The sequence below is a fragment of the Drosophila miranda genome (assembly GCF_003369915.1).
Source record: "Drosophila miranda strain MSH22 chromosome Y unlocalized genomic scaffold, D.miranda_PacBio2.1 Contig_Y2_pilon, whole genome shotgun sequence".
NCBI lineage: Eukaryota > Metazoa > Arthropoda > Insecta > Diptera > Drosophilidae > Drosophila > Drosophila miranda.
This window is the reverse complement of record NW_022881614.1, coordinates 18,201,504-18,217,048: the sequence shown is the minus strand read 5'-3', so window position 1 is coordinate 18,217,048 and position 15,545 is coordinate 18,201,504. Positions and strand designations below refer to the sequence as shown.

Genomic DNA, 15,545 nt, shown 5'->3' with positions numbered 1-15,545 from the left:
TGAGCGCTCCTGGCCTTCGAGGCTCACTGCGGTGTGGTCTTCATTGCTGAAATTTGGGAGCAAAAATAAGTGCAACTCTCTTTTTGCAAGAATGCAGGTACGAATTTTACCTGCGGTTTCAGCTACATATAGCTTGTAGTCAGAAGTCCTCAGACCGGAGACCCTGTTTCCGAGGATCCAGGGCTCCTGAATGAGGACTATGTCGGCTCCACCCTTGGCCAGGTGGAGCAGTAGAGCAGCGCATGCTGCCTTACAATGGGGGAGGTTTATCTGCAGGAGCGTCAACGACATTCCTGAGGCTCGCCTCCACCATTGTTGCTTCTAGATCGCTGTCAGGGGACTCCGGCTTCTCCCCGACAACGATGTGGCTGAGACCTCTGGCTAGGTCGCTCTCGTCGAACGCGTAGTCGTCCAAGATATCGTCCGCCATCATGGACGCCGCATCCGACGCCGGCTTGTCTTCCTCGCACGAGGCCCCCTCTTTCGGGATCTCCGGCAGCTCCGGGTCTGGCTCGACCTCCGCTTGCCTGCCCTTGCGATCGGACTTGTAAGTGGATATGGTGACCTTCTTGTAGCCATAATCCACTACACCGTCCGACTTTGCGAGGAGATCAATAGATTCCTCATTTAGGACGAGGATAATCTGGCGCCTCTGCCCTTGGATATCCTCCACCTTTGCCACCTTCCAATCGGCTGTAGGAAGGTGGGGGTTGCAGACCTGCAGTAACCTGAGGATCTTCTCAGGCTCTGCAGGCTTAGCCGAGACCCACGCTCTGGCTCTCGGCCGACTAGGGACATCTTCCCACTTCACGGCCTCCAGTTTCGCCCCTGGATAGACCTCTTTTAGGGCCGCCACCGCCTTCATGTAGAGGGCCGCAGAGCGAGCGTCTTGGCAGGCGATGGCTTTCACCTTGCCTTGATGCCACCCTGCGTCCTCACACTTTGGCGGTGGTCCGCCGTTCTCCTCCAGTTCCAGTAGGAACCGGTCCTGGAGCTCGTTCTCCACCAGGTGCCACTTATCGCGAGGGACATGGCCGTCCTCGGCGCCCCTGTCCAGGACACCGATCAGGGTCTTGCCCCTCGCCACCTCAGCGAACGACCGGTTCGTGAGGTGGGTCTTCACCCGCTTGGCTTGCTGGGCTTGGCCTGGCTGATTTGCGGGGTCCTCCGCTGAGCGTTGCCGCTTGTTGGGGGCCTTGGCTGCGCCCTTTTCGGCTTTGGCTGGCTGGAACAGTGGAAGGATTGAGCAGGCCCACAGCCTCTGCTCCTTTCCTTCGGCTGACGCCTTGAAGTTCGGGTCTTCGTTGGACAGGATGAAAGCCGCTCGTCTCCTGTCCTGGTACGACGGCTTTCCACCCCGTGGTGCAGAGACGCTGCCCGCCGGGGCTCCCATGGGTTCTTCGGTCCCGGTGCGCTTACCAGCCGCGATTACGCTCTGCTTGGCAGCCACCCCGGTATCCGCTTCGCCCTTGGAGCCACCCGACTTGGAAGGACCCGATTGGCTTTTCGGGCCCCCCTCGCTGCGGCTGCTGCCTGAAGACGGTGAACCGACTCAGTCTCCTTCCCCGTCTTCTTTTGAACCGGTTTCCCAGGCGCTGGTGCAGAGGGATTGGCTTGTCCCTCCGGTACTTTAAGAGGAGTACCGAGCTCCTTTGCGGCTTTGTTGGTTTTTATATGTTTATTATTTGGCATAGTAGTTCCCACGAGTAGGCGGGAAGGGGATGGTCACCCGAGGCATAGCCCGCTTGCCCCGGGAAGCCTGATTTAAACTGGAGGTCGGCAGGTATCCAGAGTCCGCATATTAGCGACCGGGCACCCCCCCGGCCATGCATCCCTCGGCATATAACAGTCTCACCTTGGATTGGGGTAATTTTACTGAGAGTTTTCTTCTCTCCGCCCGACTACCATTCGCCAGCATCCTAGCAGAGACATGACCGTGCTACGACCTGTTTCCAGCCGCCCTCACGGGGAGAGTATAGTCGCACTTCCACCGGTGTGCACAGTTACGGCGGGTGACGGTTCGCTCGCAACCCTCTGTGTCCTAGGGGGGGGTGTGAGACGCAGACCGCACCGGGTATTACTAACCGGAGCGGCTGCGCCTCAGTTCCGAGCTCACAGTTGTGCGAGCCGACCCGTCATCCGTTTGTCCCCCTGTAGCACCCGATGGCTGACGGCCAGGTACAACAAAAAAATAAATTAATAAAAAACTCTTGATCCCTCACCAAGATTTATCAGCTGGCATCGAGAAAGCGCTTTCGCCGATGGACCGCAACACAACAAAAGAAACAGTGAGTAAATAAAACCATAAAGCGAAGTCATTTTAATAATCGGTTCTGCCGATGATGACAATTGGCTTAATCACACTTGTTCTATTGGGGAGAAACGAAAAAGAAATGCGGTTACTTACTTTGTAAGTCTGTCGAGCCGTCAATCGAGCGTTTAAGTTTGAGAGAGGGGATCAGCTGCTGACGCAGCAAGGCCAATCTTTGAGTTTCGAAGAATAACGAGGGGGAACGTTGTGAGTTGCTGCGGACACCGCAACTCTACGGTTATACCCGATACTAAGTCAGTATGGCTCTCCTCCGGCAGACGCCGCTAATATTAAACGACACGACAAAGAGTGCGTGCGAGAGAGACAGAAAATCAGTCTGAGCGTGACGTCGGGCTCTGCGTAGCCACTGCAAATTGATTTGTTCCTATTGGCTATAAAAATGATCTGATCTGATCCAGATTCAGCCATCTGATAGATATGGTCGTTATCTATGATTCTGCGTTTTTAGTTTTCTCGAATGTGCAATATTGTGGATGCAACAGATTTTCGTTCTTTGTGGGGGCGGAAGGGGGTGGGGCGAAATTTTGAGATAAACGTTTTATAGTGAGATCTAACAGGAGTGCGGATACTAAATTTGGTTACTCTAGCGTAAATAGTCTTTGAGATTTGTGAATATCCCCAGATTTTCATCCTTTGCGGGGGCGGAAGGGGGTGTGGCGAAATTTTGAAACAAACTCGTCTCGGTACGATATATTAGGAGTCTGGATACCAAATTTGGTTGCTCTAGCTTTTATAGTCTCTGAGATCTAGGCGCTAATGTTTTACTCTAAGCAAAGCCGCCTATGCTACGTGTGTGTTAGAGAGAGACAGGGCGAGAAAAAATGAAATTGTTTTCTTGATGCTGGCTATAATAATATTACGATCCAATTCAGATTCTGCAGTCTAAAAGATATTGTCATTCTCTACGATTCTGCGTTTTTGGTTTTCTCATATCTTTAAAATTGTGGATGCCACAGATTTTCGTCTTTTGTGGGGGCGGAAGTGGGCGGGGCGAAGTTTTGAGATATTTTTTTAGCAGTGACATATCACAGAAGTCTGGATCCAAGGCATCGTTGCTCTAGCTCTTATAGTCTTTGAGCATTAGGCGATGAAGGGGACGGACAGACGGACAGACGGACGGACGGACAGACAGATATGGCTCAATCGACTCGGCTATTGATGATTTTCCCTAGAGACAATTACCTGCAGCTCTGGTCTCGCTTTGCACTCGCTGCGGCGGGGATTAGGCATTTATTACAGCCATGTATCCGATTCGCCGTCGGTGGGTGTACATGTTGCTCGGCAATTTGGCGCAACAGAGCATGCTCGCAGGGAAGGAGAGAATTGCCACAAATAATTGGATATGCAAAATGTTAAATTCAAAAACAAATGTGCAAATTGCCGTTTAGTAAATCAAGAATGGTAATTGCAATGATGGATCCATATAACAGGGTGCACATCTGTGGGTTTCTCTAATTATCAAAGGTCATAATCGAAGCCATCTATAAATTATTCTTTGATTAGATTTTAAAGTAGCTAATCTTATCGTCCGTTTGCTTACAGCGCCAGCTGATGGAGGCCTACATACGGCAGAAGAGGGCGTCGCCGGGCATGGTCCAGGCCAGTGATCTGCAGATCAGTCGACCCATGTCCGGGATGCACAGCAACAGCCGCGAGCTGCATGCCTACGACGGACCGATGCAGTTCATCAGCTCGCCACACAATCCCGACCAGATACTCACCATCGGCAGCCCCGTCGGTGGAACAGTTGCCATGAATTCCACTCGAAATCACTCGAACAACATGCGGACCCTGAGTACCATCAGCCAGGAGGGTAAGACAGCCCTAGCCCCAATCAGAAATATAAATATGGCGTAATGAGTGCGATCTTCCATCCACAGCGGATCTAATCGAGGAGATATCATCGCATGAGCTGGAGGACGAGGAGAGCAGTCCCGTGACGGTGATCGAGCAGCAACAGACCGCCCCGCACAGCGCCAACTCCACGCAGTCGCAGCGGCCAAGCACCACCCGCCAGCCGTCCTTCAACGACACCCTGGACGAGGATGACTACACCAACCGCAACATAGCCGGTGCGGCACCTGTCCGTCCCGTTGGACTGGCCTCCTCGCCCTACAAGGAGGCGGGTCTGGACGGCAGCAGCATGGAAACATCGAACGGAGCCGGTGGGGAATCCGAGGGCGATGTGATCGGTAACATCGATCAGTTCGTGATGCAGCCAGCGCCACAGGGGGTCCTGTACAAGTGTCGCATCACACGGGATCGCAACGGCATGGATCGGGGCATGTTCCCCATATACTATTCGCACCTGGAGCGGGACTACGGAAAGAAGATCTTTCTGCTGGGAGGTGGGTCAACCATGGACTCCTTCTCTCCGGGAACTCTCTGCTTAATCTTCCGATTCCTTTGCAGGTCGCAAGCGGAAGAAGAGCAAGACATCGAACTACATTGTCAGCTGCGACCCCACGGACCTGTCCCGCAGCGCTGATGGTTTCTGCGGCAAACTGCGATCCAATGTCTTTGGCACATCCTTCACGGTCTTTGACAGTGGAAACAAGGACAGCACGGACAGTCCGCGTCTCGACCTGGCCGTCATCATCTACGTGAGTACAACATTCAGAGAGGTGTTGCAATGCTAAAGGATTTTTACTCTCCAACAGGACACCAACATCCTGGGATTCAAGGGACCCCGCAACATGACTGTGATACTGCCGGGCATGACTGAGGACGATCAGCGTGTCAAGATCAGTTCAGCGGATCCCAAACAGACGGGCATTCTCGACTTGTATAAGATGAAGGTGGGACTCTTCACTGATCCGATCCGAATTTATGTATCATCCCAGGAATGGAACAATCTTTGCAGAATATGGACAACATTGTGGAGCTGCACAACAAGACGCCCGTGTGGAACGACGAGACGCAGTCGTATGTGCTCAACTTCCATGGACGCGTCACCCAGGCGTCGGTGAAGAGCTTTCAGCTGGTGCACGACTCCGATCCCGAGTACATTGTGATGCAGTTTGGCCGCACCTCGGAGGATGTCTTCACCATGGACTATCGCTATCCCCTGTGCGCCATGCAAGCCTTTGCCATAGCCCTCAGCAGTTTCGATGGCAAAATAGCCTGCGAGTGAGCTAACCCAGCCCCAGGACCTGTCCCGCTGCCTTATGTATAGATGTCTAATGGATCGTGGATCGTGGATCATGCCATGGTGGAAGACAAAGACCCATTATTGATGATAGCCTCAGAAATCTAGTCACTCGAAGTAGGACAACGTTGACATATGTGTGTGTGTATAGATACGATAATGTACTTAATACATATGTTACGTACAACATCTTTATACCGAAGAATTATAGTACGTAGTTGAGTTCGTGTAACTTTGTACTTCTAAATGTGTGCCCTGTAAACGCCCTGTAAGTTCTATTGTAAGCGATATCGAGACATGTATGTATGTAGATGTCATCAAAGTTAAATATCATTGATCAATTCGATAGTCCGCATATAGGAGCAGACTATATCTAATGCGATTACTATTAGCCGGTAAGAAGCATACTAACTTTTGCTGAGCTCGAAATATGATTAAGGCCCCAAAAAGTATCGGTTCTGCGAGTATTTATGTATTGTATTTACCTTACGACTCTGTATTACACCAAATACATAATAAACGAGGGGGAACGTTGTGAGTTGCAGCGGACACCGCAACACCATACTAAATCAGTATGGCTCTCCTCCGGCAGACGCCGCTAATATTGAACGACACGACAAAGAGTGCGTGCGAGAGAGACAGAAAATCAGTCTGAGCGTGACGTCGGGCGCTGCGTAGCCAGTGCAAATTGATTTGTTCCTTTTGGCTATAAAAATGATCTTATCTGATCCAGATTCAGCAATCTGATAGATATGATCATTATCTATGATTCTGCGTTTTTAGTTTTCTCGTATCCTCAATATTGTGGATGCAACAGATTTTCGTCCTTTGTCGGGGCGGAAGGGGGTGGGGCGGAGATACACGTTTTATAGTTAGATCTAACAGGAGTGCGGATACCAAATTTCGTTACGCTAGCCTTAATAGTCTCTGAGATTTGTGAATATCCCCAGATTTTCATCCTTTGCGGGGGCGGAAGGGGGTGTGGCGAAATTTTGAATCAAACTCGTCTCGGTCCGATATATTAGGAGTGTGGATACCAAATTTGGTTGCTCTAGCTTTTATAGTCTCTGAGATCTAGGCGCTAATGTTTTACTCTAAGCAAACCCGACAATGCTACGTGTGTGTTAGAGAGAGACAAGGCGAGAAAAAATGAAATTGTTTTCTTGATGCTGGCTATAATAATAATACGATCCAATTCAAATTCTGCAGTCTAAAAGATATGGTCATTCTCTACAATTCTGCGTTTTTGGTTTTCTCGTATCTTTAAAAATGTAGATGCCACAGATTTTCGTCCTTTGTGGGGGCGGAAGTGGGCGGGGCGAAGTTTTGAAATATTTTTGTAGCAGTGACATATCACAGAAGTCTGGATCCAAAGCATCGTTGTTCTAGCCGGATGGACAGACGGACAGACGGACGGACGGACAGACGGACAGACGAACAGACAGACATGGCTCAATCGACTTGGCTATTGATGCTGATCAAGAATATATATACTTTATGGGGTCGGAAACGATTCCTTCTGGACGTTACACACATCCACTTTTACCACAAATCTAATATACCCCAATACTCATTTTGAGTATCGGGTATAAAAAGAACACCATCCTTTTACCGACGAGACAGTAGCCGGAATGATAGCTTGCTGGTCGACCTCTGAGGAAAACATCTGTCCTACTAACCGTTGTCCACTACAGGATCAGTCCCAACCAGACGAGTGCCTTCGAGTCCGAGCAGGATCTGCCCGACTTCTTCCAGCTGCAGTGCGAGCCGGCGCCCCAGAATCGCATGGTGAACGCCACCATCGAGAGCATCCTGAGCAACGTTAACTTCTTGTAGTACTCTTACTTATACATATTTACGTCAATCAATAAACGAGCTAGAAAGGAGCCCCTGATCTACCCCTGCTCCTGCTCCTGCTCCTTGAGCATTGGTGCCGTAAATGCGCCACGGTTTCCCAGCTATACTCGTACGTGTGCTGGCAAAAGTAAACGTAAACGTGAACTTGAAAATTTAAGTCTTTAATGAAATCATTGCCATATCCCACCGATGTTTGTGGGGATGATGATGCTGGGTTCCATTTGCATTCCCATACCGCAAACCATACCCCAAACCATACCCCAAACCATACCCCAAACCATACCCCAAACCATACCCCAAACCATACCCCAAACCATACCCCAAACCATACCCCAAACCATACCCATACCCATACCCGTTCGCAAGCAATCAACTGGGGGCTGCTGACGATGGATGATGGCTATGGTTCCGCACGCTTTTCCCTAGAGACAATTACCTGCAGCTCTGGTCTCGCTTTGCACTCGCTGCGGCGGGGATTAGGCATTTATTACAGCCATGTATCCGATTCGCCGTCGGTGGGTGTACATGTTGCTCGGCAATTTGGCGCAACAGAGCATGCTCGCAGGGAAGGAGAGAATTGCCACAAATAATTGGATATGCAAAATGTTAAATTCAAAAACAAATGTGCAAATTGCCGTTTAGTAAATCAAGAATGGTAATTGCAATGATGGATCCATATAACAGGGTGCACATCTGTGGGTTTCTCTAATTATCAAAGGTCATAATCGAAGCCATCTATAAATTATTCTTAGATTAGATTTTAAAGTAGCTAATCTTATCGTCCGTTTGCTTACAGCGCAAGCTGATGGAGGCCTACATACGGCAGAAGAGGGCGTCGCCGGGCATGGTCCAGGCCAGTGATCTGCCTACGACGGACCGATGCAGTTCATCAGCTCGCCACACAATCCCGACCAGATACTCACCATCGGCAGCCCCGTCGGTGGAACAGTTGCCATGAATTCCACTCGAAATCACTCGAACAACATGCGGACCCTGAGTACCATCAGCCAGGAGGGTAAGACAGCCCTAGCCCCAATCAGAAATATAAATATGGCGTAATGAGTGCGATCTTCCATCCACAGCGGATCTAATCGAGGAGATATCATCGCATGAGCTGGAGGACGAGGAGAGCAGTCCCGTGACGGTGATCGAGCAGCAACAGACCGCCCCGCACAGCGCCAACTCCACGCAGTCGCAGCCGGTGCGGCACCTGTCCGTCCCGTTGGACTGGCCTCCTCGCCCTACAAGGAGGCGGGTCTGGACGGCAGCAGCATGGAAACATCGAACGGAGCCGGTGGGGAATCCGAGGGCGATGTGATCGGTAACATCGATCAGTTCGTGATGCAGCCAGCGCCACAGGGGGTCCTGTACAAGTGTCGCATCACACGGGATCGCAACGGCATGGATCGGGGCATGTTCCCCATATACTATTTGCACCTGGAGCGGGACTACGGAAAGAAGATCTTTCTGCTGGGAGGTGGGTCAACCATGGACTCCTTCTCTCCGGGAACTCTCTGCTTAATCTTCCGATTCCTTTGCAGGTCGCAAGCGGAAGAAGAGCAAGACATCGAACTACATTGTCAGCTGCGACCCCACGGACCTGTCCCGCAGCGCTGATGGTTTCTGCGGCAAACTGCGATCCAATGTCTTTGGCACATCCTTCACGGTCTTTGACAGTGGAAACAAGGAGAGCACGGACAGTCCGCGTCTCGACCTGGCCGTCATCATCTACGTGAGTACACCATTCAGAGAGGTGTTGCAATCCTAAAGGATTTTTACTCTCCAACAGGACACCAACATCCTGGGATTCAAGGGACCCCGCAACATGACTGTAATACTGCCGGGCATGACTGAGGACGATCAGCGTGTCAAGATCAGTTCAGCGGATCCCAAGCAGACGGGCATTCTCGACTTGTATAAGATGAAGGTGGGACTCTTTACTGATCCGATCCGAATTTATGTATCATCCCAGGAATGGAACAATCTTTGCAGAATATGGACAACATTGTGGAGCTGCACAACAAGACGCCCGTGTGGAACGGGGAGACGCAGTCGTATGTGCTCAACTTCCATGGACGCGTCACCCAGGCGTCGGTGAAGAACTTTCAGCTGGTGCACGACTCCGATCCCGAGTACATTGTGATGCAGTTTGGCCGCACCTCGGAGGATGTCTTCACCATGGACTATCGCTATCCCCTGTGCGCCATGCAAGCCTTTGCCATAGCCCTCAGCAGTTTCGATGGCAAAATAGCCTGCGAGTGAGCCAACCCAGCCCCAGGACCTGTCCCGCTGCCTTATGTATAGATGTCTAATGGATCGAGGATCGTGGATCATGCCATGGTGGAAGACAAAGACCCATTATTGATGATAGCCTCAGAAATCTAGTCACTCGAAGTAGGACAACGTTGACATATGTGTGTGTGAATAGATACGATAATGTACTTAATACATATGTTACGTACAACATCTTTATACCGAAGAATTATAGTACGTAGTTGAGTTCGTGTAACTTTGTACTTCTAAATGTGTGCCCTGTAAACGCCCTGTAAGTTCTATTGTAAGCGATATCGAGATACTCAAAATGAGTATTGGGGTATATTAGATTTGTGGTAAAAGTGGATGTGTGTAACGTCCAGAAGGAATCGTTTCCGACCCCATAAAGTGTAAATATTCTTGATCAGCATCAATAGCCGAGTCGATTGAGCCCTGTCTGTCTGTCCGTCTGTCCGTCCGTCCGTCCGTCCACTTCAGCGCCTAGTGCTCAAAGACTATAAGAGCTAGAGCAACGATGTTTTGGATCCAGACTTCTGTGATATGTCACTGCTACAAAAATATTTCAAAACTTCGCCCCGCCCACTTCCGCCCCCACAAAGGACGAAAATCTGTGGCATCTACATTTTTAAAGATACGATAAAACCAAAAACGCAGAATCGTAGAGGATGACTATATGTTCTAGAGTGTAAAATCTCAACCAGATCGTATAATTATTATAGCCAGAATCAAGAAAACAATTTCATTCTTTCTCGCTCTGTCTCTCTCTAACACACAGGTTTAATAGTCGGTTTTGCCAATTGCAAAATATGAGTTCAAGGATCTCAGAACCTATAAGAGCCAGAGCAACCAAATTTGGTATCCACACTCCTGTGATATCGGACCTTGACCCTTTTGTGTACAAATTTCGCCACACCCCCTTCCGCCCCCGCAAAGGACGAAAATCTGGGGCATCCACAAATCTCAAAAACTATTAAGGCTAGAGTAACCAAATTTGGTATCCGCACTTCTGTTAGATCTCACTACAAAACGTATATCTCAGAATTTCGCCCCACCCCCTTCCGCCCCCACAAAGGAGAAAACTAAAAACGCAGAATAATGGATAATGACCATATCTATCAGATTGATGAATCTGGATCAGATCGGATCATTTTTGTAGCCAAAAGGAACAAATAAATTTGCAGTGGCTACGCAGCCCCCGACGTCACGCTCAGACTGATTTTCTGTCTCTCTCGCACGCACTCTTTGTAGTGTCGTTCAATATTAGCGGCGTCTGCCGGAGAGAGCCATACTGACTTAGTATCGGGTATAACTGTAGAGTTGCGGTGTCCGCAGCAACTCACAACGTTCCACCTCGTTTTAATTAGTCGGCCGATTGGGGATAAAAAACATTATCTCCACATAAAATTTGGTGACCCCGACGTGATCTCTGAGTTGCAGTGCCAATTAATAATCATTCGCGATCGACATTCGTTAGCCCTAGCAAATTTTCGGCGGTTAAGCACAATTCGGTGCTAAAACACACTTACATACACCTACATATACGCATTGCTGGCTATTAATTTCTCTGTCGCGACAATTCGGTCAGTGCAGTGCGGTAGGCAGTGTAGCGAACTCACTAATACACACAAGCGGAGTACAAAGTGGAATCGGACAGCTCGCACAGCCGCACAGCTAAAGGCATTAGCTGTAATCCCTTTGCTTTCGGTTCCCACGTTTATACGTATACAGGGTGTCTTTTTCGGTCGTGCTGAGTGACTCTTTTAAAACCTCAACATGGCAGCACCTGAGCCTACCAATGTCGCGAACGCAGCAATTCCGAGTGATGTAGATTTCTACAAGCACAAGGCCGAGTCCATCGCGCGCCAACTAAAGGCCATGGATCGCTTTCTCACCAAGGAAGAGCTTGCCGAGTTAGATGAGGCAGAACTTCAAGAAGCTCGCTTAGAGCAGATCGAGCGAATGAATGCGGATTTCGATGCCGCTCAAACGAGCCTTGAAAGGCTGGATTTCCTGCAGTTAGCCAATGATGCCCGGCTGGACTTTTCGAATGTTTATGTCAAGGTTAGGTCCAGGCTGTCGAAGGAGTTGATGGCTGCTCGCACGGTAAATGTTGCCAATTCAACGGCTCGGCATACTCTCGAGGGGAATTCGTCGTTGTTCGCCTATAATAGTATAGGCCGTTCTCGAATGCCCGAGTTGCAGCTTCCGCGATTCGGTGGGAGCTACATGGATTGGCCAGAATTCCACGCGATGTTTTCGACAATGGTGCACAAAGACCATCGTAAAGACCATCATCGAAAAATTCCAATATCTTCGTGGATGTCTAGATGGTGCTGCGCTGGATACGATTCGTTCCTTGGAACTTTCTGAGGAGAATTACGACAAGGCGTTGAATTTACTAATGTTGCGATTCGATAATAAACTGTTACATTTTCAGGCACACGTCAAGGCTATTTTCGGGCTGCAAGGGGTGGAGAAGGGCTCGGCTATCGGCTTGCGCGCGCTCAACGATAAAATCAATTCGCACTTGCGTGCACTTCAGACCTTGGCGACCCCGCAGGAGATTTCCGATGGGTTGCTGATCTTCATCATAGGCACGAAATTGGACCACAAGACGAAGGAGAAATGGGAAGAGAACTTGCCGACGTCAGGATTGCCTCGGTGGTCAAGCATGGCCTCATTCTTGGTAGCAAGATGTCGGATGCTGGAAAATTTGGGATCGGCTATGGTAACAGTTCCTAGCCAGCAGGTGGGAGAAAGTAAACCTAGCACCCTAATCACCTCCATTAACGATCATAATAGCTCAACATGCAAGTATTGCAAATCCTCCGATCACTACATATCCCGATGCCAGGCATTTATAGATCTCCCTGTTTTTTCTCGATACAAGGAGGTGAAGAAGCGCCATTTATGCCTAAACTGCCTCAACAAAGGCCATTCATTGCAACGCTGCAAGTCAGGGGCATGTAGAAATTGCCAAGCCAAGCATCACACACTGCTCCACATGCAGTCGGGCGCTGACGCTGAGTTGCCGTCGCCGAGCACGGAATCGACCCAGCATGATCCTGCAAGTGCCCTAGTAGCAAGCAAATATATTAGCCCTCCCCCCTCGAGTCAAAAATCTCTGCCTAGCCAAAACGTGCTGCTAGCTACTGCAATCGTATATGTCAGGGGCCGTTTTGGATCGCTTATTCCATGTCGTGCCATTTTAGATTCCGCTTCTCAGGTTAACTTTATAACATCGAGACTCGCCAATCAGCTGCAGTTAGATCCTCACCCGTCTCACGTTCAAATCGCCGGTATTGGAGAGTCAATTCTACCATCCAGCAAGGCTGTGGACATCGTCCTGCAATCTCAAGACGAAAGCTATCGCGGTTTCCTCTCTGCAATTATCACTGCCTCAATCACAGGAATGCAGCCTAACTTTGGCCTAGACGCAAAGGATTGGCCAATGCCAAATAATCTAAAACTGGCTGATCCTAATTTCGCCAAGCCCCAGCGTGTCGATCTGTTGATAGGTGCTGGTTTGTTCTTCGAATTAATGTGCGTTGGACAGATTCGACTGTCAGACCAATTGCCAACATTGCAGAAGACGAAACTTGGCTGGATAGTGTCAGAAAGTATTAAAAACTCTGAGAAAGCCCGTGCGGCGCTAGCAGCCGTTGAAGATCCCCCTGTCATCTCCGCTTGCGAGACTAATTTGTGAGATATTGTAAGGCGGTTTTGGGGAGTCGATGGAGATTATTCGCCCTCATCAATTTCGGAAGAAGATGTTCATTGCGAACAGCATTTCGTCACAAACTGAATTCGCCTAGAGTCCGGAGCTTACTCCGTGCGTTTGCCAACCAAATTCAGTCTAGAGGAATTAGGAGAATCGTATCAGCAGGCGCTACGTAGATTTCTCAATTTGGAGAGGAAGCTAGCAAAAAATGCACAGCTTAAGGCAAAATATATGGTGTTTCTCAAGGAGTTTCGTGATTTAGGACACATGTCGCCAGCTTCGCGGCAGTCAGACCTCCCGCAGTACTTCTTGCCTCACCATTGCGTCCACAAGCAGGATAGTACAACCACCAAATTACGCGTAGTGTTCGATGGATCTGCCAAAACAGCGTCTGGAGTATCACTGAATGATGCGCTAATGGCTGGACCCACCATCCAACCTACAATTCTGATAACTCTGCTTCGTTTCCGCTTTTTATACCCGATACTCAAAATGAGTTTTGGGGTATATTAGATTTGTGGTAAAAGTGGATGTGTGTAACGTCCAGAAGGAATCGTTTCCGACCCCATAAAGTATATATATTCTTGATCAGCATCAATAGCCGAGTCGATTGAGCCATGTCTGTCTGTCCGTCTGTCCGTCTGTCCGTCCGTCCGTCTGTCCGTCTGTCCGTCCCCTTCAGCGCATAGTGCTCAAAGACTATAAGAGCTAGAGCAACGATGTTTTGGATCCAGACTTCTGTGATATGTCACTGCTACAAAAATATTTCAAATCTTCGCCCCGCCCACTTCCGCCCCCACAAAGGACGCAGAATCGTAGAGGATGACCATATGTTATAGAGTGTAAAATCTCAACCAGATCGTATAATTATTATAGCCAGAATCAAGAAAACAATTTTGTTCGGAGCAGAACCCAGCCGATTAGCTGCTTGCCAAACAGCACCTAATTCTTGGCCCTCAGCCGCTTATTTTGTTTGTTACTTATGTCTATGTCACTCATTTGTTTGTTAAAGCTTTGCGCTTGCTTGCCCTGCTAAACGCTCTCTGCCAGCTCGCTCTTCGCTATCTCCGCTTTGCGTCTGCCTACCGACGTCGGCCGAGCGAAGCTGCGCTTAGCGATCTGAGCGGCAATGTAAAGGGCAGGCAAGCCACACTTGCAATTTGGATGTCACGCATTAAAGAACATATCGTAATTTTATTTCTGCGCCGAGTTTTATTTAATTCGAAATAATTAGTCGGCCGACTGGGGATAAAAAACATTATCTCCACATAAAATTTGGTGACCCCGACGTGATCTCTGAGTTGCAGTGTCAATTAATAATCATTCGCGATCGACATTCGTTAGCCCTAGCAAATTTTCGGCGGTTAAGCACAATTCGGTGCTAAAACACACTTACATACACCTACATACACGCATTGCTGGCTATTAATTTCTCTGTCGCGACAATTCGGTCAGTGCAGTGCGGTAGGCAGTGCAGCGAACTCACTAATACACCCAAGCGGAGTACAAAGCGGAATCGGACAGCCAGCCCAGCCGCACAGCTAAAGGCATTAGCTGTAATCCCTTTGCTTTCGGTTCCCACGTTTATACGTATACAGGGTGTCTTTTTCGGTCGTGCTGAGTGACTCTTTTAAAACCTCAACATGGCAGCACCTGAGCCTACCAATGTCGCGAACGCAGCAATGCCGAGTGATGTAGATTTCTACAAGCACAAGGCCGAGTCCATCGCGCGCCAACTAAAGGCCATGGATCGCTTTCTCACCAAGGAAGAGCTTGCCGAGTTAGATGAGGCAGAACTTCAAGCTCGCTTAGAGCAAATCGAGCGAATGAATGCGGATTTCGATGCCGCTCAAACGAGCCTTGAAAGGCTGGATTTCCTGCAGTTAGCCCATGATGCCCGGCTGGACTTTTCGAATGTTTATGTCAAGGTTAGGTCCAGGCTGTCGCGGGAGTTGATGGCTGCTCGCACGGTAAATGTTGCCAATTCAACGGCTCGGCATACTCTCGATGGGAATTCGTCGTTGTTCGCCTATAATAGTATAGGCCGTTCTCGAATGCCCGAGTTGCAGCTTCCGCGATTCGGGGGGAACTACATGGATTGGTCAGAATTCCACTCGATGTTCTCGACAATGGTGCACAAAGACCATCGTATACCAATCATCGAAAAATTCCAATATCTTCGTGGATGTCTAGATGGTGCTGCGCTGGATACG

General features: G+C 49.3%; 1 protein-coding gene and 1 pseudogene across 3 annotated transcripts in view; both read left to right on the top strand.

Annotated features, from left to right (window-relative positions):
• Positions 1-6,000, top strand: part of LOC117192331 (protein king tubby-like) — a 135,096-nt gene extending 129,096 nt beyond the window's left edge. The window contains exons 1-6 of one of the 3 annotated variants that reach the window (XM_033396979.1): positions 2,211-2,288; positions 3,875-4,145; positions 4,213-4,680; positions 4,745-4,935; positions 4,993-5,130; positions 5,196-5,465. In XM_033396979.1, the coding sequence (XP_033252870.1) occupies positions 2,262-2,288; positions 3,875-4,145; positions 4,213-4,680; positions 4,745-4,935; positions 4,993-5,130; positions 5,196-5,465 (1,365 nt within the window). In that variant the 5' untranslated portion in view covers positions 2,211-2,261. Of the gene's footprint in view, positions 1-2,210; positions 2,289-3,874; positions 4,146-4,212; positions 4,681-4,744; positions 4,936-4,992; positions 5,131-5,195 lie in introns of those variants that run through there. The other 2 variants (XM_033396978.1, XM_033396980.1) reach the window with 2 other exon arrangements.
• Positions 6,001-8,117: 2,117 nt separating this feature from the next.
• LOC117192332 lies at positions 8,118-9,599 on the top strand (annotated as a pseudogene).
• Positions 9,600-15,545: the final 5,946 nt, after the last annotated feature.